The 27105-nt window shown below is 43.6% G+C and overlaps 1 protein-coding gene across 4 annotated transcripts in view; it reads left to right on the forward strand.

The window, feature by feature from the left end:
* Positions 1-20601, forward strand: part of GYG1 (glycogenin 1) — a 32422-nt gene extending 11821 nt beyond the window's left edge. Inside the window, exons 2-9 of one of the 4 annotated variants that reach the window (XM_053310898.1) lie at positions 3256-3391; positions 5476-5650; positions 6229-6391; positions 10422-10448; positions 13717-13843; positions 16919-17138; positions 19511-19561; positions 19784-20601. In XM_053310898.1, the coding sequence (XP_053166873.1) occupies positions 3256-3391; positions 5476-5650; positions 6229-6391; positions 10422-10448; positions 13717-13843; positions 16919-17138; positions 19511-19561; positions 19784-19960 (1076 nt within the window). In that variant the 3' untranslated portion in view covers positions 19961-20601. The remainder of the gene's footprint in view (positions 1-3255; positions 3392-5475; positions 5651-6228; positions 6392-10421; positions 10449-13716; positions 13844-16918; positions 17139-19510; positions 19562-19783) is intronic. The other 3 variants (XM_053310900.1, XM_053310899.1, XM_053310901.1) reach the window with 3 other exon arrangements.
* Positions 20602-27105: the final 6504 nt, after the last annotated feature.

The following is a 27105-nucleotide window of genomic DNA, read 5'->3' on the forward strand; positions in this document are numbered from 1 at the left end:
AAGCTAGATATTCATTATCCATTTGATTTATATACCTCCCTTCCAAAAATGGCTCAGGGTGGTTTACATCAAAATAAAAACAATTAAAATCATTTAAAACCAACATTTAAAATTTAAAACCTTGAATCTAATTACAAGCCCGGGTGAATAAATGTGTCCTCAGTGCCTTTTTAAAAGTTGCCAGAGATGGTGAGGCTCTTATTTCAACAGGGAGTGCATTCCAAAGTCCAGGGGCAGCAACAGAGAAGGCCTGTTCCTGAGTAGCCACCAAGCAAGTTGGTGGCAACCACAGATGAACCTCTTAAAATATTAAAAGCCAGGCTAAAAAGATGGGTCTTTAAGGCTCCCCTGAAGGCCTCCAAACCTAGGGGAGACAACTGAGGTCAGATCCTCAGTCGCCACCAGATGAATTGGTGGCACCTGAAGATGGACCCCTCCTGATGATCTTGATGAGCAGTGGGGCTCTTGTAGAGAGAGGCACTCTCTCAGATAACCTGGACCTAAACCATTAAGGGCTTTAAATGTAATAACCAGCACTTTGCTCAGAAACATATTGGCAGCCAGTGCAACTGCTTAAGAACAGGCATAATGTGTTCACTCCAGGATACCATATAGACCAATCTGGCTGCCGCATTTTGGACTAATTGAAGTTTCCAAACCATGTACAAAGGCAGCCCTATATTGAGTTATCAGCTGGTGTAACACTGTTTTCTGCTCATTCTCCTCAAGGAACAAGTGGAGTTGCCAAATCAATCATAGCTGGTAAAAAATGCTCCTGGCCACAGCCTCAACCTGAGGCACTAGGGTTGAGATCTGAGTCCAAGAGCACTCCCAAACTACGAATACAGGTGAAACTCGGAAAATTAGAATATCGTGCAAAAGTCCATTAATTTCAGTAATGCAAATTAAAAGGTGAAACTGATATATGAGACAGACGCATTACATGCAAAGCGAGATAAGTCAAGCCTTAATTTGTTATCATTGTGATGATCATGGCGTACAGCTCATGAAAACCCCAAATCCACAATCTCAGAAAATTAGAATATTACATGGAACCAAGAAGACAAGGATTGTAGAATAGAACAATATCGGACCTCCGAAAAGTATACAGTGTACTGTGCTTGATTGGCCAGCAAACTCGCCTGACCTGACCCCATAGAGAATCTATGGGGCATTGCCAAGAGAAGGATGAGAGACATGAGACCAAACAATGCAGAATTGCTGAAGGCCACTAATGAAGCATCCTGGTCTTCCATAATACCTCATCAGTGCCACAGGCTGATAGCATCTATGCCACGCCGCACTGAGGCAGTAATTGCTGCAAAAGGGGCCCAAACCAAGTACTGAATACATATGCATGCTTATACTTTTCAGAGGTCCGATATTGTTGGAGTCCTAGGGGACTCCATTCTAAGTGGTGCCCTGAGGGACTCCATATAACAGCTCCCATTTTGAAGAGCAACTGTCACCAAGTGCCACCATCTGAAATCTACCCGAGACATGGGAGATTGCCCTCAGGTGATCCAGAAAGATATAATGGTGGATGGTATCATGTCGATTACCTGGTGTAGGTCATCCTATCAGACTGACCAAGGCCATCTCAATCCCATAGCCCACCCTAAAGCCAGTTTGAAATGAGTCTAGATAATCAGTTTCCTCCAAGACGGCTTGGAGGTGGTCAGCCACCACCCTCTCAATCATCTTACCCAACCATGGAGACAGGCCTATAATTATCCATCACCGGGGATCCAGAGCAGGCTTCTTAAGAAGAGGTCTAACAATTGCCTCCTTCAAACAAGGTGGCATCCCACCCTTCCTCAGTAAGATATTAATGATATCAACTAGGTTAGCTCCAACAACTTCCCTGCAAGATGAAATCAGCCATGTTGGGCAAGGATCCAAAGAACAAGTGGTAGGCTATACTGCTCCAATCAGCTTGTTTACATCCTTGGAGTCATGAACTGAAACTCATCCACTCTAATCTTGCAAGCCAGATTGCTGGACACCTCCCTAACAGGCCCTGCAGAAATATTGGAGTCCAGATCAGCCTGAATGCAAGAGATTTTATCTGCAAAGAACTCATTGAATGTGTCAGTGAGACATTGTTTCTGGAAACAGATTTGAAACAGAAGGGTCTTGATTAAAACCCCTTACAATCTAGAATAGCTCTGCTGGATGAGAACTTGCAGATGCAATATGCACAGAATAAAATTGCTTCCCTGCTGCACATATTGCCACAGCATAGGCCTTCAAATGGACTCTATGCTGTGTCTTATCAAATTCAAAATGAGTTATCCTCATTTGTGCTCCAGTCATCTACCTTGCCACTTCATCTCTGATAGCTCTTCCATATACCATGGAGCTAATTTTGAAGTGGATCAGAGAGGACACTTGGGAGTGATCGTGTTTGCTGCCCTGGCAAGTTCCCTGTTCCAGGTATCCACCAGGGCATCAACAGAATCACCGGCAGAACCAACTCCAAAACCCTCCAAGGCCCTTTGGAATCCTATTGGATCAACAGTCTTCTTGGGCAGACCATTCTAATAGGTCAACCACCCCTACAGGGCTCAGATGTGGATGTGAGACCAACCTTAACCAGGAAGTGATATATCTACAACAATGGTGAAACTACAGGAGACCCCATCCAGGGAACACCCCCTTCATCCAAGCAAAATACCAAATCCAGCTTGTGACCAGCAACCTGCATAAGTCCTAGCATATGGGCCTATCTAATTGAGATAGGCCCATAGTTGTCATGATCGAATTACCTCTGTCATTTCAGATTTCTCAGTTCCTGCTCACAACATAACATGCATTCAGCTTGCACACTAGTCAGGACTCTAAAGTTCACAAAACATGCCATATAAACTGAAGGGGTGAAAGTGTCTTGCATTATGTACCTGGAATGAAGATAGCACAAGAGCTTTGCTGGGTCAGACAAGACTCCAGAATCCTGTTCCAATGAGATCCAGCCAGATTTTTCCGGGAAGTCCATCAGAGCAATAGCTCTCAATAGGCCTGTTACATGAAAGCAATAGCTCTCAGTAGTTCTGTTGTCTCCCAAAAGCAAATGCTTTAATTACACAACTTCTGAGTCTAGAGATTCTATTTAATACAGAAGCTAGATCCTACCGTACTGAATTCACTGCCTTGAAATGAAACAAGGTGACAGATTCAGAACACACTGGGGCACTCTGAATATTCCTGGCTTCCCAACGACTTAATACACTAATGTCTCTCTCCTTCTTCTTTAAGACCAGTCTTTTGTGACACTGGCCACAAATGATTCCTACGTGAAAGGAGCACTTGTGTTGGGGTCATCGCTACGAAACCACAGGACAACGAAAAAGTTAACCGTGCTTATCACTCCCCATGTCTCAGATCCTATGAGGTAAGGAAAATGTGTAGTCTCTTAGTGAAACTCTTCATTTGGTGATGGGAGATGGTACTGACCCTATATCAATCTAGTGCACTGCCTGGCAAATCCCATTTTTAGTAAGATGAATGGAAATTTCTGGACCACCTAGTCCACATAGAAAGGCTACCTTATATAATTTCATCCATTAATGAGAAATGTCATTGATACGATTTGACTTCATGGTTGTTGGGGGAACTGTACATTCACTCAAATAATGTAACTGAGATTACTCATTTCTTTATACCCAGCACGCTGAAAAATGTTTTCTAAGTGTGGCATGCCTTCCAGGCTTATCTCTCTCCTGGGTGTTGACCACTAAATGGATTAGAAACTACCTGTATAGGCTTGCTGTACTTGCCACTTGCCCAATCTCCTGCTTCTAGGATTAATGAAGGAACAGCTTAGTGTGGGGAGATCTGTGTAAAATTTGCCCCAGAAGTTGAGGCCCAGGCAGGTAACTTGGCGGTATGCTAAAACTGCAGCTGTGGGTCCTCCAGTTTAAATGAGATGCCAATGCATGGAATACCATGTACGAGCTCCTTATGCTAAGGGTTCACTTCATGGGACTTTATACAGCATTTGCAACCATCCCAAAGTCTTCTGTGCAGTGGAAGCAGCAGCAGCCACAACCACAACCTTCAAATCCAAAAGGAGGCTGTGAAGCCAAAACACTTGTGCTATAGCAGGGCTGCACAACTTTGGCCCTCCAGCTGTTTGTTGGACTAGAGCCCCCATAATTGCTGGGCACAGTGGCCAGTAGTTGGGGATTATGGGAGCAGAGTTCCCTCTAACAGCGATTTCTGGATATTGTTGACTACAACTCTCAGAATTCCCATCCAAAGGCCACTGCAGCTGTAGTTGTAGTGAACAACATCTGGGTATCCCTGTAAGAGGGAACAGTGTATGGGAGTTGCCATCCAACATCTTCAGGAGGTTCAAAGTTATGCAACCACGTGCTATGGTTTCAGGAAATCCTATAAATGTCCCTTCCTCTAGAAAGCATCTTAGTGAACAGATGTGAGGGGCCCTTTGTGATGTGTATCATGGCTTGCTCCCATGCCACCAAGTTGATGGTACAGTCTCCTAGAGGCACTATCACCTCCTCGTCCCACTCTACAACTTCTCCCTATGCCGTTATTGCCCCTTCTAGAACCTGGGGCAATGCATGCTCGGCAGAGCTGCAGCATGTTCGCTCTGTGGCCCAGCACTTCCAATCTGATTTCCATAATGAGGGAAGGGGCAGTACTACAGTGCCTTCTGTGCTAGGGAGAAAACATGACGAGCCATTGGTGCAGCATTGTGGCACTCCTTAAACATACTGGCTCTTATAAGAGGTCTTGATGAAAAATAGGTCTCGTGGTGAGACTTCTAAGGCACTATTTACATAGCAGTTTAGAGATTAATAAGCAATGTAGTTTTAAAGCATAAAAAGTATTTGTCCAAAGTGGTGTCCTAGCTTTAAAGGAAACTGAAGAGAGGGAGTGTGAAAACCAAAGCCATCGACTCTGACAAGGTCAGTGCCAAAAGCTTTTGCAACAGTCTGTGCCAGAATGTATCGGTGGGGAGGGAGCAGACACTGTTGCTTGAGCTTCATTTTAAGCTGAATTGGAGTTCTTACACTGCTGGCCAGAAGTGTGTTCTGTAGTTAGGAATGCTTCGGAGACTGTGCAATGACTTCTAGGCAGCAGCTAAGAGCTTTCTCTTCCTTAACTGTAGCTTAAAATAGCCGACTGACTTATCAAGAGTATTCCTAGGTCCTTCTGACCCATACATCTGTGTGGGTGTCTGCCGTTCCTATGCATGCTTTGACAGTCCTCCAGTACTGCTAATCCACTGTCTTTCAAGAGCATTATCTGAACTTACATTCTTGTGCTCAGAGTTGAAACTTGCTGCAGAGATAGGCAAAAGCTGTACTACACATTCCAGCAAACTCCTAAAGACGCTATCCTGCAAAACTAAGATGCCTGTTTTTCTTTTTAAAGAATCCAAGGAGATGTGTAAGAAACACAGTTGAGAATCGGACACTGAATACTAATGTAAACTATTTATTTCACTAGGAAAGTACTGGAAAAAGTCTTTGATGAAGTAAAACCAGTGAACGTCTTGGACAGTGGAGATTCAGCCCATCTTGCATTATTGAAAAGGCCTGAGCTTGGTGTTACATTGACGAAGCTCCATTGCTGGGAACTCACACAGTATTCAAAGTGTGTGTTCATGGATGCAGACACAATGGTATGTTCTACTTCAAATTGATCCCCACCCCCAGTTTAAACTATGGTATCTTGGACTCTGTATACTAGAGTACATGTGTGGCAAAACTGTCTACCTTTCAAATGTCTGTGCTGCCAATTAAGTCATCATGTTGGATGTATTCTCTGCTCCATACTTGATGGCCTCTATCTCATTCTCTGTGGTTATATGGAAAGTAAATTTCTGAGGGAGGGAAGGAGGATACAGCAAGATTCCCTGAAGTCAGCTGCACAGGAGCTGCAAGAGAATTCCATCCATGTGTCCATTGGCTGGAATGCAGTTCTGCTTCTGAACTCGGGGCAGACAGAATGTTGGGACTCGGGAGGCAGTATTAACTGAGCTATGTTGCAGTGGCAAGGAGGATACCATTGTTTTGGGAATAGATTGTGTGCAGAACATGCCTCTAACTTGAATCCAGAAAACTGCCCAAGTAATAATATACTTTAGAAATGGTGCAGTACTACAGAAAGGCAACCTGAGTTATTGCATTCATAACAAGGTAAAATACACACCGAGATAATACTAAACGTGTACCTCCCAAAATCTTTCTGCACAAACAGGTTATGTCGAATATTGATGAGCTTTTTGAAAGAGAAGAGCTTTCTGCAGCTCCAGATCCGGGCTGGCCTGACTGTTTCAATTCTGGAGTCTTTGTGTATCGGCCTTCCATTGAAACCTTCAATCAACTACTACAGCTTGCCTCAGAAAAAGGCAGCTTTGATGGTATGTGTCAAACAGGATTATGCCATTCTGAGGAATGGTGAGAAGAGTTCTTGGAACAATACTATGGTGATGAGTCAAAACCAATAGGCAGGAAATATTTAATGCTCATAGGAATCTATCCTTGTAAAGCTTTCTATAGATTGGGGTCTTATTTCAGTAAACCTGAATATAAAACTTTAATAATAATGTTACCTACTCATTCCACTTCAGCCAATATAAGAATCTGTCAATACCTCAGCTGCTGGTATTTGAAATAAAAATCACAAGAAGTTTGTTTATAAACAAAGGTCGACCTCTCTTCCTAATTAATTGGCCCAAAAGCTTTATATAACTGGTGGCTCATGTAGTACAGTTTTATTTGTATTACAGCTAGTGCTGCTAGCACTTGTCCAATTAATAAAGCTTAACATGGCATGTTAGCACAGCTCATTCCAAGAGTTCCAAATAAAGAATTTTTTAAAGGCAAATAAACTGTCTTATGATGATTTTGTAGGGGACGAATGGCAGCTCAGTCCCCAAGTGCAAAGGAAAACCAGTTTGAGAAAGCAGCAAAGCAAGAGGTCTTGAGACAGTTCTTTAGTACTGAAGAACTACAAGGATTTTCAAGGTTACAAAGAAATGTGAAAAGGCCTGCAGCTTAATTTCAGCTGTAGTTCACGGCTGAATAGACAGAGACCAAACAAAAAGCCATCTCTGGAGAGACAAAATGGAGACTAATACTGGAAGAACAAAGAGGGGAAGAGTCCAGCACTTTTATCCATGACCAACCTGCCCCCCTCGTGGTCACTATGAGACATTGCAGTGGAGAGCTGATGCTGCCAGGGTCCTAGCTCCAACAGATTTAAAGTCCAGTCCAGGGGCGTAGCTAGGGAGGAGGGGTCCCGTGTTCACCCTTCTCCCCGGAGTCCCCTCAGAGTGAGGGTGATAATGAAGAAAAGAGTGAGGGGTAGAGCTGGGGTGGGGGGCAGGTTCTTTGAACCCATCTGCTCAATTATAGCTACACTCCTGGTCCAGTCACTGAATGGCAGCCTAACAAGAAGTCTTCTAGTTCTTCCGGAGAGGCTCTGGATTTTAGGGAAACTCTTGTAAAATTGAGCAAGGCCTGGTGTGGTCCTAACACATGAATCAGGTCAGGTGGTTCCTGTTGGGCTGGTTCTGACAATGCAGTCATGGCATAAATGATTATGAAGTGGGGCGGGGTCCCAACAGTGCCTCTGTTGTGGCATGTTCCATGAACCTCATGGTATGTTCCTTTGTGTGGATGGGTGTTCCTCCAAATGACCCCCTCATGCAATAAAGGGATGCACTGGGATGCCCACAGAAGAGATAATGATGGACACACTCTTGGTGTGTCCCTTTCGTAATTGTGTTTACCAGGGACTGTATTGTCGGAAGCAGCCCATTAGCTGTAGAATGCTTGTGTTGGCCAGACAGTGGCAAAGAACTCATACTCATAAAGAGCCCCTGGTGGCGCAGTGGTAAAACTGCTGCCCTGTAACCCAAAGGTTACAAGTTCGATCCTGACCAGGGGCTCAAGGTTGACTCAGCCTTCCATCCTTCCGAGGTCGGTAAAATGAGTACCCAGAATGTTGGGGGCAATATGCTAAAATCATTGTAAACCACTTAGAGAGCTTCGGCTATAGAGCGGTATATAAATGTAAGTGCTATTGCTATTGCTATTGCTATATTCTTTACAAATATAAAAAATGTATTCTTTACAAAAGCCAGTGTCTTTTTTTCTGTTTGGGACTACCTGTATTTGATAGTCTTATCTTACTTAACTTCAGTAGCAAGTTTCAGCTGATGTTGAGAATGGCTTGCATCACCAGTCAGTGGAAGCTAGAGACTTCCACTTCTTGCTGCCTTACATAGGAAGCTGCCTTATACAGAGTCAGAGCATTGGTCCATCTAGCTCAGTATTGTCTACGCAGACTGGCAGTGGCTTCTCCAAAGATGTAGGCAGGAGTCTCTCTCGGCGCTATCTTGGAGAAGCCAGGGATGGAACTCGGAACTTTCTGTATGCAGATGCTCTTCCCAGTGCAGCCCCATCCCCTAAGGGCAATATCTTGCAGTGCTCCCATGTAGTCTCCCATTCAGTTGCAAACCAGGGCAGGCCCTGCTTAGCATGCTTGCTACCACAAGACTAGCTCTCCTTCTCCTTGAACTCAGCTGCTTCCTAGCAGACTTATACTTATTTTGCATGTTGCATTCCAAACCAAAACAAAGTACCTAATGTCAAGCAGCAAGAGCTATTTAAGACTAGAGTTGAACAACTTGACTGGCTCTGCTGTAACCCGGGCACTGGCACAGATACTAGGAGTCATGTTGGAAGTTTAAAAGAGAAGATATTTCATGGTGTTTGGAACAAAACACAAGTGAAGTCTCTCTCCCTTTCTTTGTGTTCTTTCTGACTACATTTCCCTTAATAGAGGCTTAATTGATTTTGGCATGATATAGTATTGAATTTATCCTAAAAGCCAGTGTATTGAGTTCCACTTCAACTGGAACTTGCTGTTTAACCAGAATGCATTTGAGAGCAAATCTTCAGCAACCCTTCAGGCTGTGGGCACTAGAACTTGAAATGTAGTGGCAATTCCATTTGAGCCAGTGTGGTTGGTGTAGTGGTTAGAGTGCTGGACTAGGACCGGGGAGACCCACATTCAAATCCCCATTCAGACATGATACTTGCTGGGTGACTCTGGTCACTTCTCTCTCAGCCTAACCTACTTCACAGGGTTGTTGTGAGGAGAAACCTAAGTATGTAGTACACTGCTCTGAGCTCCTTAGAGGAAGAGCGGGATATAAATGTAGATAATAATAATTATTATTATAATTATATAATATTATAATATTATAATAATAATTTCCTCTGTCTCAGCATTTGCTCCTGTGTTCCCTCTAAGGTGAGTGGGTGCGCACCAGTTTTTTCTTCCCACACAGTTTGTTGCAGTCTCTGCTCACAGCCCCTTCCTCTACCACTTAGCTTTGCTAGTGTTCCTTGGCCAGCTTCTGCTGGCCCCACCCACCAGTGCTGTCTCATTGGCCAGCCTTGTACTTGGCAAGTCTGACTCCTTCTCTACCGGGCTCTGGCTCCTCCCATTGTCTCCTTGTTCTTTGAAAGATCCAGCTTGGGCTGGGTGGCTGAGGAGGAGGGAGCAGCCCAGATGTGGTGGCCCAGCCGCCGCCGTGGCTGTGTTGTGCCCCTCGTCTCCCTGTGCAAGGAGCGGGAGGGGGAGTGGAGGCTGGGCACAGATATAGTGCAGGGCAGGCAAGGGCACGATCCGGAAGAGCAACTGCTCCCACTTCCATCCCCGCTGCGAGCTGGCTGGCTTGTCAAAGTGGAGAAGGGGCACCACGGCAGCTGCTGAGCAGAGTTGTTTTTCTAAGGGTTCATCACAGTGTGCTCAGTGGCTGTGGGGCGCTGAAGGCTGCATACCTGCTAAAGGCAGCTTTATTCCCTACTAGGATCTAGCCTTTTTGGAGTCGGTGGGCGGGGGGGGGGAAGCCATGTGAAACTGGGAATGAGTGGTGGTTTGCATAAAGATAATTCAATGCAAAAATAATTGGTGTTCTTCTTGCTGGCTGGCAGTGGCTGGGGGCGGGGGGCTCCTTCTTGGCTATCACATCCCCTGCTTGCCAAGGAAGCTCAAGTGCTGCAGCTGCTTCTCTCAGGGGCCCTGCAAGGCACCCCCCTCGTGACAGCCCTGTAGTCAAGGGTGCCTCGGAGAAGCAGGATCCCTCTGCGGCTGCCCGTGGTTGCGCTGCCGAAATAGTGCTACCGGGTCCTGCCACAGACAGAGTTTATGGCCAAGGACGCTCCCTTAACTCCACCTGATTTGCCCCCTCCCATCCCCAATCCATTTACATCTTACACAGAGTAGGTGATTGTAGCCCCCACTCAACCACACAGAAGCCCTACCCACCCCACCAGGCTTGAGCAAGTTGTTTTTTACCCAAGCCTACCTCCTAGGGTTGTTGTAAGCTAAAAATGTATGGAAATTGGGGTAGTAAAATGATGCTTTTGCTGTAGGTATTGTGGTGCAGCACTCTCCTGAAAGTAAGTCCCATTGAACAAACTTGTCAGGGCTTATTTCTCCATTTATTGCATTATGCTGTTGGACTGTTCAATGGTATGGGGATTGTCTGTCCTTCCTTGCAAGGTTATATTTGAAAACTGCTACATAAGATCTAAGAATCATTAACTATGGAGCAAGACTGCATGGTCATGCTGCCACTTAAAAGCAGAATGCCTTCTCCTCTTAGATGTGTCTATTATATTGTTTTCCTTCTCAAAAAAAAAGTCTTGGTCTCTTACATGGATCACGGAGAAGAGAGGCATGACAGAAGAGGAAAAGTTTATGTACCATTCTTATCTATAACTATTTCTTTATGGACAGATCTTAAGAATTCTTTCAAAATATTTTTTGCTTTATAATAAATATATTATAATGTATAAATAGTTTTAATGTAAACTGCCCTGAGCCTTTCTGGAAGGGTGGTATAAAAATTGAATGAATAAAAATATGGAATTTGTCAGATGCTTATGTGCAGTATTGAAATTTTTTTCCCATGCAAAAAAACTAAAGCTTATGCATGCATTCTAGTTGAATGGGCATATGTGCAATACTGTATGCAACTTTTTATTTTCCCGTGGGGAATTGAAGATCGTGTATTTATATGATTCTTAACAGCCATGCCTAAACACAAACAGGTGGCATCATCTAGCAAAGGGTCAATACCTAAGAGATTCTGCCTCTTGCTCAAAGGAGAATAACTGGATGGAACAGAACTCCACAAATCTAAAGGCAAGATTCTTGAAAAACTGTGGGAAATATTCCAGCACAATGCCAATACAGGCTTGGTTTGCAAAATATGTGCTGAAGCCAAAAAATATGCAGTGACTTCTCTACTGGCAAAAAATGGGAAGGGGGTGGAGCTGGACTACCTGAAGAGCCACTTATCAGCCCAAAGTCACAAATCTGCTGTACATATCCTTAGGAGCAGGCACTCTGGTCCATCTGACTTGCAAAGTATGCTATAGCATACTCCTTAAAGAAGAGACGGTGGTTATTTCTAGCAATCCTAGCTAGCCCAAGATATTTTCAATGAGTCACATAGTGTTTTGCTTCTACATACCCCTCGTGTGCCAAATCAAAAGAACGTTTAATCTCTCACATGCAGCTTAAGCTGAGGGTTGGACTAGATGATCTTCAAGACCCCTGAATTTATGTGATTCATATAGCATACATTGTGTTTAAGTTTTAAATACCTTTGTTTTATTATTGTCTTGATTTTAGACCCATGGTTTTTGCGTATGTTCCCTCTTAGGTTTAAATCTTTTTGCTTTGCTTCCGTCTTGTTTTTAGATCCACTGTGGTTTGATATGGTGGTTTGACTAATCAATAAAACTCTGTTCATTCATTGTGCAGTCCTATATATGGCTTCTCTGAAGTAAGACCCACTGAGTTCAATGGGGTTTGCTCCTAGTCAGGTGAATTGGTATAAAATTGTAACCAGAAGCACTAAATTAAAAATATTATACTTTAAATGTGAAGTAAAAGAAAGTTAAAATACAATTTTATAAATATAATTGTAAAATGCACTTCTTTCCTTCCATATTTATGGTATGTGTGTTGCATCTATACTGGCACATAATAATGCACATGTGCGCACACTGCCTTGATCATGTTTCCCAGTACAATACTCATTCGTCTTACTGATGAGCAAAATTAGAGGCAACGCTGGTTTGCTGCCCAGGTTTTTTAGAGTCTACACCAAGAACTAGCTGTGTATCTACCTTACTGAACTAGAATTTGCACAAGAGCATGTTGAAATTTTAGAGGGGTGTCTAAAAGTAGTAACTGATTGCATACAAAACAATTGTAGTGGGCTTTAAGCTGCCTGCTAACAAGTCTGTGGAAAGAATACTTCTCTCATTCCAGACTGCAACCAGAGCGATGTAATACCCCTCTTTTACGCTTTTAGATGTTCCTGGCCACATAAAAGAACACTGGCCTTAAGCTTCAGACACTAAATGAACAGCATATAAGCTACTATCTAAACAACATAAATCAAGCACAGTCCTAAATAATGTGAAAGAATTGGATTTAAATTAACAGGCTAACTATCCAGCATCAAGGCACCCAATTAATTTAGTCTTAAGACTAATGTTTTGGTTGTACAGTTTCTAAACAGCATGAACTATTTCCTTCTGTGGGTCTGATCTAAAGGCTAACAAATGAGCATTGAAGCACAATTATTTCTCTAATAATTATGCTTATAAATGAATGTAGTGGCTCTGAATTAAAGCCAGCCTTTATCTAGGGTTCCTGGTATCATAAACCGAAATGGATCTGAGCAGTTGACAGTTGGGTGAAAATAGTGCAAAATGGCTCTTGTGCATTTAAAAATAAACCCAGACCTAGAATATCTAGCTTCCAGAAATCCTGCAGCCTGCTTGGAGATAGTCATGCTAAATCCTGTCTTATGTAGGCCTTTTAGCTACTTCAGCCTTGACACTATTTGGTTTTGCCAACCAGCCCGTATTTTGCTAGTCTAACCAGTAATGCTATTCTGCCTGGTAACAGACTGAGTCCAAGCAGTCATCAAACTCAAGTTTTTGCTAGCTCAGGGGTGGGCAAACTTGGTCTGCCAGCTGTTGTTGAACTACAACTCCCATCATTCCCAGCCACAATAAATTGTGGCTGGGAATGTTGGGAGTTGTAGTAAAAGCCCTGGCCTGCCAGGCTATGCTATGTCTTTGCCTCTGGTCCTATCCATACCTCCTTAAGGTCACCAGAGCAACTGCATGAGTTTGCAGCCATAGCACAATTTGAACAACTTTCTATTTAGGAGGCTCAGTAACATTGGAAGTTAAGTGTTTCTATCGTGCTTTCCTTTCTTAACTAGGTTGAGTTGAGCAATAAAAGTGTGACCTGAATGGTGGTCATTCAACTTGACATCTATTACCTTCCTGGAAAGCAAAATAGTCTGAAGGCATGCTATATCACAACAACTTCTTCTCGGGTCACTAGAGCAACCACACTAGGTAAAATGTCAACACTCCAGAGGCAAAAATACTACCAACTCATGAGTCATGGCTGCTTATGTGCAAATGTTTAGGACTTAAGCTGCCACTGGTGTTTCTGGAAACCATTATTGGAGATGAAAATGTTTCATTTTGGCACTACAGAGGATTGAGCCCCACTAGGAGTCTTGTCTTTTCTACGTCTTGACTAGTAATGAGAACTGATATGTGGCTGTCATTATGACATTTAATCTTGCATTTCATGGTTCCTACTAACCCATCACATTTCTCTCTCTAGGTGGGGACCAGGGCTTATTAAACACCTTTTTCAGCAATTGGGCAACTACAGACATTAGCAAGCACCTGCCATTTATTTATAACCTAAGCAGTATTTCCATCTACTCCTACCTCCCAGCATTCAAAGCGTAAGTAGACAAACTGTACAAAACTATCCTCTAAAAACATGTATGTGGAAGCAGCCTTAATATCCTAATGAACGCACAAGCCAAGTAGAGACAAGTTGGAAGCATTTAGTTCCCTCATTGCTCTTGCGTGCCTTTCGGCATGGACAAACATTGGAATGAACATGCTCTTTTTACTGGTGCATTGTCAGAGTAAATTATAACTGGAAGAATTTTGTAGCCTAGCCTTACTTGTAGCCATCAACCTGCTCTGGATGAAATATATATCAGTCACCTGGGTTGGACTCGTGGGCTACAGGAGGCACACTCTCTCCTTGACTTCCCTGTAGAGACATTAAGCCACTGACACTTCCAACAAATGTAAGTAGTGGATGAGAAGCTCCTGAAATTGAAGAGTTACATACTAACTAGTCATAACAATGCACCATTGATGTCAATGGGACATATTAATTAGGTATAACTTCAGTCCAACTGTTTTCAGTGGAACTTAATCATGATTAACTTAATACATGACCTTAAGGGTTCATTCCAATGTGTCTTAAAAGTGTGAGAGAGAGATCCCATAGTGAATGTTTTAATAAGGTTAGGGTTAAGGTTAGGGTGAATGTTTTAATAAGGTTAGGGTTGCAGAGCTCTTCCTCACAGTAGGCATTGTCCTCTTCTAAAACTAGGTCCCCTGTGGTCCAAGGGTACAGACACTCCTGTCACGATATACTGAGGATATATTAATGACTGTAGTAGAGGAGCTGTGCCAGAGCAGTTGCCTTGTGACAAGGGTACAGCTGGAATAGCCTCTTGGCCTGTTTCCTACTTGTCGAATTGGATTAAGAGTCCCTATACTGAAAACCAACATGACTGTTAGGAAACAGGCCATTATATTTTGCTAAAGCCCATCCCAGAGCTTTCTGACCTGTGACTCCCATCATCCAGGGATGCCAGCCCTATAGCTCTGAACATTCAGGTTACTGGGTGAGAAAGCACATATCTGTCACAGCCATAAAGAAGTCCTACATGGGTATTTGGGGCTGACAGATAGTAAAATGCTTGGGCAAGTGGAGGTATCCTGCTGAACAAGAGAACTGCCTTCAGCTTGTTAAAGTTCTCTGGCTCTCTGTTAAAGTCACACTTAAGAGCTGGGTCAGGTAATTCATTTTCTGGTCAAAGATATATTTCCAGTGGTTGAGCCCCAAAAGAGCAACAAACATGCACACTCACAATGTTGGAAGCTGTTCTTCCTCTTTCTCTCGCGCTCTCTTTGGTTAAACACTAAAACACAGTTGCAGCCTCCGTTATCTCCTGCAAGCTGTGGAGCCTAAGCTTTTACTGAAAACATCTACAGAATAGACATGGCCCACTGCCTAACAATTTCCTTTCTCCTATGCAGGATAGTAATCGATTCATTCCAGAAAACTCAGGTTCCTACATCAACTTGGCCCTAGTGCTAGCATTGATTGAATGTTAAGCTCAGGGGAGAACTTAAATAAAAGCAGGCCTCTTTCAGGAGTAAATGAGCAATTGTATGAACTCCAGAGTCTCTAGGCAACATCAAGTAACTACAGCTTAATGGAGCAGCTAACGCAAGCAGTGGCTCAGTTTCAAGCTATGTCTTGTGATCTGAGCATCATATGAAGTACTGTCAAGTTAAAATTAGAACACTTATTTTTGGAAGTCCACCTATACTGGAATGAATACCTACTACTGAGTCTCCAGAAGACTTAATGGCTCAGTGAGGGGTATTGTGACAGAGTTTTTGGCAGGTAACTTCTTTTTTTCCAGGTCTGTGATAGGAAACTCCTATACTTGACCTTGTTGCTGTTTGAGGTCATGCTATGTGTTATGGCTGGCCAGGGCTGCTGCTTCTGCTAAAGCACTTGAGTGACAGCTGGAAGTCTCAGTCACCAGGAAGCTGGTGGCTTCAAAACATGAAGGTTCATGCAAGCTGTCTTGAGGATGGGGCATTACATGATTGTCCAGTTTAACTAGATGTTAAACCCTGTAATGCTCACAACTAATCTGTTGGCTTTTTAGAGTGGAAAAGGGATTTGCCAGGAGCAGGTGTGGATCTCTGCCTCCAAATAAAATCCCTTTCAGTGATATTCCTGAGGTTCAGGTAGCAGCTTAGCTTTCTTCTTAGGGAGGTGGCATAGAGCAGTGAACAAACTGGATCAGACTACTGTAGTAATTTTGGAGTGTAAGATGCTTGCGGGTCCATTTGCTAACATTTTGATAGAAAGCCATTTGGAAAGGAAGAGCAACCAACAGTCTCAGGCAAGTGGTTTCTTCCCAGACATCCTTGTTTCCCTCTTCTAGAAGCCATTTTGGAGGAGCTGTTCGTCTAACTCAGTCTTGGCCCCTCTGTTACTATGAGCTTGCTACTGGGTTCACATGCAATCGGAGCTGCAGTTTACAGCTAGAACTCTTAAGACATTCTTCTCTAGGTCTGTGTCTTAATCATGGAAACGGACCTGGAATCTTCATGTTTTGCAACCAGCTGACCATTCTTCCTAGTAAGGCAATTGGAAGGTGTCGGTTAATTGCCATTCCATATAGCTGATGCCTCTTAATGCTTTACCAGAAGTTACTAAATAAAGTGAAATACTGAAATCTTGCCTTGCAACACTCAGCAGGCAGTGATTATGCCAGCAGTTACTATTGTACAACTGACAAAGCTTTAAAAGCCAAGTCATACACACCTCTATTTACCATATCTAATTCTGCACTTTGTACAGAACAGTTTATTAATGCAGATACCAAGTTGAGCTGTGCCAAACCCAGGTCTCTGGTTGATTGTAGTACTTCTATGAAATTCACACGTGTTGCCAGCTGGGTCTCATTGGTGTGTGATAAATTGATATGGTGGCTTTATTATCTTAATGAAAGGGTTTGTATGTAACAGATCTAAAACAGAGCTCATGATCTTGCATTATTGCAGCTCTTCAAAAAAAAATTTAAAGCAACTTGCAGAAAAGTGACTCTGTCTATATATGAATGATGGCTGTCTCTATCTGTGCTTAAGGACAATGGCTAATTATTTTATGATGTAACAACTGCTCAGGTAGCACTCCTCTTGTCTGGCAGGTTTGGGACAAATGCTAAAGTGGTGCACTTCCTGGGCAGAATGAAACCATGGAACTACACGTATGACTCCAAAGCAAAGAGTGTCAAAGAAGATGCTCAGGATGCCACGATGATACATCCGGAGTTCCTCAATATGTGGTGGGATACCTTTGTGACAAACATCTTGCCCTTATTACAGCAGCATGGTGCCATTAAAGATGCAGCTACTGGTGTAAAGGCGGTATGTCCTGTTCTAAACTAATTTAACCTCTGCCTTGTCTGGGGGAAGTGGAGGGACAAGGGTCATATGCCTTGCCTGCAGAAAGCCATTACGATTGGCATCTGGTAGAATGGAGTTTGACTTGGTTGGTCTGAAACTGGCATGGTTCTACAAAAACAGCTTGCGATCTTGCACTAGCAAGGCTACTAAATGAATTGACTTGCTGAAGCCCAATTGGTTTAGCTTTTTTCTCCTGAAACTTCTGACTGGCTCAGATCTGCAACTATTGCTGTAATAACACATACTATTTGCCCTTCTAGGATGTATTAAGGGGCAAACTAAACATTAACAGTCAGCCTGTGTGTATGGATAAGCACTGACAAGACTCTTAAGCTTGTGCTAGAGGAATTTAAACTACAGCATGGGCAGGTTCGGAAGAGTGTGGAATCATTTGAGCTTCCCCACCATGTTACCTCTGCTTTTTCTCCCAATGGATCCTGAGATCACTTGTCCCTCCTAACTCCCACTGAGAGGAAAGACAACTGGAGGGGAAAGTACAGGCAGCAAAAGAGCTCCAGATGCTCCCTCTTGCCAATCCATGCTGCACCTTAAGTCTCCTCACACTGCTGCATATGAATCTTCTGGCAAGACCGTGTTGGGTTATGCTACCACAGTGTCTAGTTTAACCCTAATCGTTGTCAAAACCAAACAAGTGTAATCCTAATTGGAGCTTCCACTAATGTGGAATACACTTTGTCATAGTTTGTTAGAGGGGAGAAAAATGCATGTACCTGAAACGGAATCTCACTGCTGCCAAGCTTTGAATCTTCAAGATTGCGCTATTGCAGAATGAAGTAGTGAGGAAAGATGCTTGCAACCTCACATCCATGGTGTCTGACATGGAGAAGCATCCAACTGTGCAGCCCCTAACTACATTCTGCAGAACTACACTCCCAAGAGGTCTGAAGCATCTGAACCTGGTGGTTGCTTGTCATTGCTAAGAGCCCAACTTGCTAGACTGAATAGCTTGGTGGCACTTGAGTCTTGCAGATGTCTGTGTTGCTGGCCTACAAGAACTCTCCTTCTCATATGTGTAATATACAGTACTTCGTAATGAGACTGCTACTCTACTACTGTTAACATAAAATAGAGTTGAGTGCAGTCCTAAGCGTTCTTTAAGCCATTGTTGTTGGTGTTTCTGTATACCAAGGGGTTTTATTTCTTTAACTTCAGATCTTGTAGACCATTGAGAGCAGCACAACTAAGACTGAAACGGACTTGGTAAAACTGATGTATTGCCCTTAAATACTCTGGCTTCAGCAGAAATTGAAACTAGACTAGTGTCAGATGTGAATTTGGCCCTCAGTGCCTTCTTAGGAACATAGGTAGCCGCCATATACTGATTCAGACCATTGGTCCATCTAGCTCAGTATTGTCTACACAGATCGGCAGTGGCTTCTCCAAGGTTGCAGGCAGGAATCTCTCTCAGCCCTATCTTGGAGATGCCAGGGAGGGGACTTGGAACCTTCTCTTCCCGGAGCAGCCCCATCTAAGGGGAATATCTTACAGTGCTCACATGTAATCTCCCATTCAAATGCAAGCAGGGAGAAGCCTGCTTAGCAAAGAGGACAACTCATGCTTGTTCTCCTCGTGCCTTCATTTGTGCCCTGTGCAGTGCTCTGCACTACACCTACAAACATACCTCCTTAAAGGTGGCTTTTCCCAGAAACATCCAAAAAAGAATTGGATCACTGAAGGAAGCCAGTTGGTACATATATGAAGCTGCCCATACTGCAAACAGAAATGGCAGGGTTATCAGGGCAGACTGGCAGTATTTGTACTTGCTGTCTTACAATTTGGTGGCAAAACTGAAGGTATATCTAGATTCTTGCTGCTAATGTGCAAATGCAGAACTGCTGAGACTCTTGGCCTTTCAATATCCATATTGGCTGACATGATGCGCAGCCTACATTCTCCATTATGGTCTGCCCTGGGGCTGCTGCAGACTTCAAAGGCAGCCCTGATGCTGTTTCAAAGGAGCAGTTGCAGAAGCTGTGTTTCTGCAGCTTTCCCCATGGTTGCAGATGGGGAAACCCATGGAAACATAGCATCAGAATAGCATCAGGGATGCCTTTTGAAGTGTGCAGCAGTCCCAGGGCAGACCATGATGGAGACTGTAGGCTGTGCATTGTGTCAGCCAATATATCTAGCTAAAATGACTTGGCTTCTCGCTCATAGCCTAATCACGCATACACAGTGCAGCTCTGTAGCCACTTAAGCTTGGTATACAGAAACATTAGTTAAGTTCTTGGACCTTTCTGAGACCAAAGGTACTGATCTCTTCTTGAGCTGTGCTTTGTCCCTATTTCACCTTTCTAATGAACTATTTGCAGCTATCGGGCTTGGTCTATACACTGGCTTTCTCTTGTGGCTTCTGTAGAGAGGTATGAAGAACTTAAACCTGTTAGCTATTTGTGATGCTCCATTTGATTTAGATAAGCTCCTTGTTTGTTTGTTTTTTAACAGCTTCATTTTTGTAAATAGTGCTTGCTGCTTTGCATGGAAGTCTCTCGTTGGTTTTCCCACCCGCTGCTCTACTTCATGTCCCTACCCCCCTTTGCTTCATGAAGTGGTGCCTCTCCTACTCACAGGTCTTTCCTTTCCAGGAGGAGGTAGCGGAGGCAGTGTCCCACATGTCGCTCTCCTCTGCCGCCCTGCCGCCCTCACCGCCTTCTATATCCTCTGAAGAACGCAAAGAGAAATGGGAGCAGGGCCAGGCGGACTACATGGGAGCAGACAGCTTTGACAACATAAAGAAGAAACTCGACACCTACCTCCAGTAGGAGCACTTGTATCTGCTCTGCAGCGACATCAGCAATACAAGGACTTGTTTCAAAGCTATATCAACTAGGAAGGTCAGATAGGGTCAGTGAAACTTCCTCTCAGCTTAGCCACTGCTCAGCAGAAGGTTGCTGGCAGTGCTGCAGGTAAGAACTGAGCAAAGGTGTTTTTAAGGATGAATCCATGTTCCAGTCATGTGTCCAGCAGCCAGTCCTCTTCCTGTTGCACAAAACTTAATGATGAACATGCCTGTAAAGAACTCACTGGGAACAGGGCACTTGACTGGCTTGAAACCTCCTCCTTATACCTATAGGACTGTGCTTTACCTCTTCTTCCCTTCACCCCAGACCATTTGTTGCTTGCTATGTTAAAATGATAGAGGTTAAGGCAGCTACAGTGAAGGGGGCCTTACAGTAAAGACATGAAATATGCAACATAACTGTAACGACACTGCTTTTTTTACTCTGCCAATTCCAGCCATACGGAAGATCTGACCAGACTTCTATGCACAGTATCCACAGCATGGCAAAATGCTTTTGTTAAGTTCTGTGTACTTCTGGGACTAGGAAGAAAATCCTTGGAACTGTTACCTGTATTGGCACTCAGAATAAAACAAATAAAGAATCATAGTAAACACACAGCACTCAACTTTTGTCAGTGGCAGTGCAATCTGTCCGCCTCAACTTGACACTGCCTCCAAGCACTGCATATCATTGCTGCGTTCAGGGTCCATCCCTTGTAGATCTATTACAGTGCCATTCAAGGACTGAATTTGCCTTCTGCTAAAGTGCTTTTTTCCCTACTCAAGTGTGTTGGCTGCCTCAGTGAAGTGTCTGGGAGGAAGTGTATACTTGTTGGTCTCTCTTTCCCATCATGGCTTAATGCAAGCTACCACTAACTTTAAACATGGCTGAAATGTGTAGGCATTGCATTACAGCATGGCTTTGAAAGCATTGCTAGCTATAGCTGCTCCGGTTTTACCTGATTGAATAACCAATTGCCTGTCTGGCTGAACACCCATCCATTTTCAAAATAATATATTATGGCATAACTTAGTCACAATTCCTCTTCAGTATATGAATTGTTTGCTTCCACTAGTGCAACTGCATTAGCAACTGGGGAGAAAAGGCTCTCGAACTTGAGTGGCAAGTGAGTTTAGAAGTCTGAGGTAAAAACAAGCCCTGACTGGCTTCTGAACAAAGCAGGCAGGCCAAGGGGAGGATGAGTGTTAAATTTTGTAAGTGCTAGCTATTGTCTGGCTCTCTTCCTGTATGCTGCTGGGAAAGGGATAGTCGTCCAGAAAGGCACATGCTGCAGCTTTAGCAGAATTCCTAAACAGGAAAATTAGGTTTTATTTATTGGGTAATATTGCCCACTGCCTACATGTACAAACTTGAGGATACTTCTTAAGGCAAGTAGAAGCTGTGCCCTAAAACATTAATCAGGGCACCAGCCTGCTGCTGTGGGATCTGGATCTAATTGTTCTTGGAACTCATCTCACACCAGCTGCCTAGGGAGCTGATCCCTGTACTAACTGCTAGTCCAGCTGGACCAGAACACAGGCAGAGTGGCTCTTTGTGCCGAACCCAGCAATGGTAGTGTCTCAAGGCACTTGCTGTTGGCTGGTCCTGTCATTCAGTGGAGTGTCAGGTGCAAGAGTCCCAACCCTCAGCTGTAGGCCCAAGCTGGGATGGAGAGTTAGAACCATCATCCCTTGCAGAACCAGATTCTTGCAATGACAGGGCTCTTTGGAACTATGTGTGAGAAGGATGTGCAATCACAGCCCCGGGGCATCCTGGGTGCCTTCTTTCCTGGTGGCTTGTTTGAACTAGCCCACTACATGTGCTACCAAGACTAGTTCATGTGTAACATACATAAAGTGGCTTAGATGAACTGGCTGCCAGTACTGCACAAGGGTATATCAGCCCAGTGACATTGCACACATGCAGCTTATGCAAGTATTACACCAGTAAGTCATTGGAAATGGGCTTGCTCTTGTGTAACATCTGCGCAATAGCAATAGCACTTACATTTATATACTGCTCTATAGCCGGAGCTCTCTAAGTGGTTTACAATGATTTTAGCATTTTGGCCCCCAACATTCTGGGTACTCATTTTACCAACCTCGGAAGGATGGAAGGCTGAGTCAACCTTGAGCCCCTGGTCAGGATCGAACTTGTAACCTTCTGGTTACAGGGTGGCAGTTTTACCACTGCGCCACCAGGGGCTCTTAACCCCTGCACAAACTTTCACAAACTCTTGTTTATGCAAGTTGTGCACATACAGTGGGACTGAGCTGATGTAACCTTGTGCAATATGTCAGCCATTCTTGCCACAAGATTGAGAAAAAGTACCAGATGTGTGCATGTCGTGTGTCTGTTAGGGCCCATGGGCATATTGTTGTCCAAGTCTGCCTCTAGTAGGTAGTACTGCCAAGATAGGTCTGGGTGGGTTAAGGCTTGCCTGTGATGAACTGTGCCACAAGCATCTTTGTCATGTGTAGCTATTAAAGGGACAGTTCCTAAATTAAACTGCATTCCCCCAATTTAGAAAAAACTTAGTTTTGCTTAGCAATAATTTAGCACATAGTCTTCCTACTGCTGTCTGGTTTTTCTCCCTGATCAAACTGTCTTCTCAGCATTCCTTAGTGTCTATCACTGACTTTTGGAAAGATTTATTTTAGAGGGGTGTGTGTGTATGTAAAAGTATGATTTGTCATGGCTTTTAAGAACCTTGACTACTTGTCTTAACAGCTTAAGTGTAAATAAAGTGTGTATATTACCAGACTCTTCAAGTGCCTCCTTTAAAGAGAAAAGGAAGAGTGGAAGCTTGTTTAAATAGGGGTTCCCATATATTTTTTTGTTCCCTCTTTTTTCACTTTTTCATATATTTTTCCATACTTTTTTTCATTTTTAAAAAACCAAAATAGAGACCCAAACTCATTCTCATTAGTTACTTGATCTCAGGCTTCAAGTGATTGCTGTTGAAAGCTTGCACTTATGGTACTGTACAGCTGCCCCAAGCTATAGCAACACGAGGCTGTATATTGCACTCATATCGGAGCTTAAGCTATGCATGCTGCATGTTCAGTATTTAACTGGTTGTGCATGTCAAAGAATCAATGCAGTAAAGTTCAACAAATCTTGCCTGAGTGGAAATCTCTCCAGCCCCACTAAAACAGATAACTTCCCTATTCTGTAGAAGTATATTCATGGGAACCTAGAGCTATTTTGTATGGGCTAGAGAAAAGCAACTGTCGAGCCAGGCCAAAACAGCAAAACACACTCTGAAGAAATACACCAGTGGTTGCCTGCTGCTTATCAAAGGCTTTGCCTATGATGGCACTAAGTATAAAAGGAGATCTATTTCAGCAATGTAACAGCCCAGTCTCCCACAGCTTCTTTCCCCAAGGACAAAAGTGCTGGAATATTAACACTTCTGTTGGGCTCGTTGCATTCTGTACTGTTCCAGCTGCTAGTGAACAGCCCTTGCCTCTTCAGACAACTGTAGGCTATGGAGTAAGATTAAACAAGCCCTCTGCAAGGGATAGATGAATGCAGAACAAGACAGCACATGCGTTCTTCTCTGCTCACTGAACCACCATTTTCACACACTAGTCAGTGTGAAGGTGTTCTTTTGTAGTGATTTATGTTGAGTGTGATGCTGTGTTCTATGGGGAATAGAACTGGTCTCCACTGCTTAACTTTGCTCTCAAATATAGCAGTTCTCCCTTCCGACTGAGGTAAATGCATTGGAATTGTGCTAGTTTAGCACAATTGACCAGCCTAAGGATAGACAGAATTATGGTTCTAAGCTGGAAAGTGCATTGTGTATACTCGAAACATTCAAGAAAATTCAGAGCAGGCCATTCAATTAATTTATCTGAATCCAGGACTAGGAGGTCATTCACACAGTCAAGAACTGTGCTCTACCCGGGGTTGGGAGCTGTGTGTGCTCACAATTTTTGGTTGTATGGAAGCAAGGTAAGAGAAAAACCTGGGCAGAAGTGATTGTGTGGAAGCAAGGTAGGAGGAAAAGCTACCCAGGTTTTCTTCCTACCTTGCTTCCAGATGACTGAAAATTGGGAGCACACATAGCTCCCAACCTGGGTAGAACAGTTTTTGATTGTGTGAATAGGTTTTTTCTGAGTTCTTTGATAGTAGAAATGGGAGTTTATAGCTTCAATCTCCTCACAATCAGGACTGTTCAGTTTGTGGATAATCCATTGACAAGGACAAATGGGGTTTGGGAAAGTGGGCCAGAGGGAATAGAAGGAGAACCTGAAGAGACTTTTGAAATGGTGGACTTCCATTGTCAAAAACTGCATTGTCAAACTCACTCTGCATTTGTAATCATAATGAAGACATGTATCAGATAAGCAATTGTTGCTCTTCAAATCAGCCCGGTGGGCTACTACCTGTCTCTTCTATAGAGTTTATATCCAGGGATAACAGTGTCCCACTGGTTCTCACTGTTCCACCATGTTTCTGTTATGCACATTATATCTCTTTGTTAGCAGCCAAGGACTCCAGCTTGCCCATCTTGGCTCAGAGGCTTCTGGCATTGGCATATAAGCCAATATATACACACATGGGCAAATGTGTTGGTACCCCTCCACGGAAAAAGAAGAGCCCACAATTGTCTCTGAAATAACTTGAAACTGACAAAAGTAATTGACACCCATCATGGTTTATTTTGCATTTAACAAAAATCAGACTTTGCTTTAGAGTTTGGATGCAACAGAATATTTCAAATAATAACACAAATGAAAATGGCATGGACAAAAATAATGGGACCCTCAACCTAATATTTTGTTGCACAACATTTAGCAGCAATCATTGCAAACAAGTGATTTCTGTAGCTCTCAATGAAACTTCAGCACCTGTCAACAGGTAGTTTGGCCCTCTCTTCCTGAGCAAACTGCTCCAGCTGTGTCAGGTTTGAAGGGTGCCTTATCCAGACTGCATGTTTCAGTTCTTTCCATATATGTTCAAAAGGATTCAAATCAGGGCTCATAGAGGGCCTCTTCAGAATAGTCCAGTGTTTTGTTCTTAGCCATTCTTGGGTGCTTTTAGCTGTGTATTTTGGGTCATTATCCTGTTGGAGGATCCATGACCTGCGACTGAGACAGAGCTTTCTGACACTGGGCAGTAAGTTTCACTCCAGAATGTCTGGATAGTCTTGAGATTTCATTGTTCCCTGCACAGACTCAAGGCACCCTGTGCCAGATGCAGCAAAGCAGCCCCCAAACATAACTGAGCTTCCTTCATGTTTCACAGTAGGTATGGTGTTCTTTTCTTTGAAGGCTTCATTTTTTCGTCTGTGGACATAGCATTGATATGACTTGCCAAAAAGCTCCAGTTTTGTCTCATCTGTCCAAAGGAACAGAACAGAAGTTTCATCTCATCTGTCCCAGAAGCATTGTAGCTTGTCAATATGCATTTTAGCAAATTCTAGTCTGGCTTTTTTATGTTTTTCTTTCAACAGTGGAGTCGTCCTGGGTCTTCTTCCATTGAGCCCACTGTCACTCAAAAAGCAACGGATGGTGCGATCAGATACTGATGGACCTTGACCTTGGGAGTTCAGCTTGCCTCTCTTTGGAAGTTGTCCTTGGCTTTTTGTCTACCATTCTCACTATTCTGCCCATTCTGGGTCAATTTTCCTCTTGCGGCCGCATCCAGGGAGGTTGGCTACAGTCCCATGGACCTTGAACTTCTTAATATTTGCAACTGTTGTCACAGGAACATCAGACTGCTTGGTCTTATAGCCTTTGCCTTTAACATGCTTGTCTAATTTTCTTTCTGATCTCCTCAGACAACTCTCTCCTTTGCTTTCTCTGGTCCATGTTCATTGTGGGACACACAATGATACCAAACAGAGTGACTACTTTTCTCCATTTAAATAGGCTGAATGACTGATTGCATGATTGGAGACATGTGCAATACTAATTAAAGAAAACGGCTAATTTGAAAAACCACTCTCATCCAATTATTTATTATCTTTTCTAGGGGTACCAACAAATGTGTCCAGTACACTTTAGCATATCTTTGTAGAATAAGCAATACTTTACCTCTTTTCACACTTGCTTTGCTTTACTCAATGACCTATCAAAGGCATGCAGGTATACATGGGACAATTGCTTTTCATTTCATCGCTTTTCAGGAGGAATAAAACACTTTTTCAATGAGCTGTAAGGGTACCAACAAATTTGTCCATGTGTGTATACACTGAATCTCTTCCCTGGTGTATGCTTTCTTTTGGCTCTTCGACCAGCGGGTACAGCCTTCTGTCTGCTCTTCATGTGGTTCTGCTCTGTCCCCTTCTGTTTTATATGAATCCTTTACACCTTCACACTTTAAAGGATGGCATTTGCCAAACCAGATGCCACCCAGCTCCTGTCAGCTATTCCCCAGGCATCATTTTAAAAGCTGCTCTGTGACCTTTTTGAATTTAAGTGCTAGCAGTCTGGTTCCATCTTGGTTCAAGTGCAGTCCACCCCTTTTTTAAAGGCTTTGCTTGCACCCAAATGTATCCCAGTGCCTAACAAATCTAAACCCCTTCTCCCCGCACCATCTCATCCACACATTGAGACCCCTCAGTTCTGCTTGTCTCACTGTACCTGCATGTGGAATAGGTAGCATTTCTGAGAATGCTACCTTGGAGGTCCTGGACTTCAATATGCTACCTATCAGCCTAAATTTGGCTTCCAGGACCTCCCGACTACATTTCCTCACATCGTTGGTGCCGACTTGCACCACAACAGCTGTCTCCTCCCCAGGACTGCTTAACAGCCTGTCTAGACAGTGTGATGTCTGCAACCTTCACACCAGGCAGGTAAGTCACTGTGCAGTCAACACACAGGTCACAAACCCATCTCTCTATACCTTTAATGATCAAATCATCCACTACAAGGAGGCCCCCACCCCTGGAGAATCCCCTGTGCAAGAGGATATGGACTCATATCCTCTCGGAAGGAGTCCCTTCTAAGGGAGCATTTCCCTCTTCCTAACCGAACCCGAACTGGGAAATCGTTGGCACGAGGTAGGCCGGCGGTGGGGGAGAGGGGTATACACACCCACACCCATGGGCTCAGAGAAGGCCCCCGGAGGGAGTAAGTACTAAAGAGTACTTTTGAAATTGTTCGTGA

Source organism: Hemicordylus capensis, chromosome 3, assembly GCF_027244095.1.
Source record: "Hemicordylus capensis ecotype Gifberg chromosome 3, rHemCap1.1.pri, whole genome shotgun sequence".
Lineage (NCBI taxonomy): Eukaryota > Metazoa > Chordata > Lepidosauria > Squamata > Cordylidae > Hemicordylus > Hemicordylus capensis.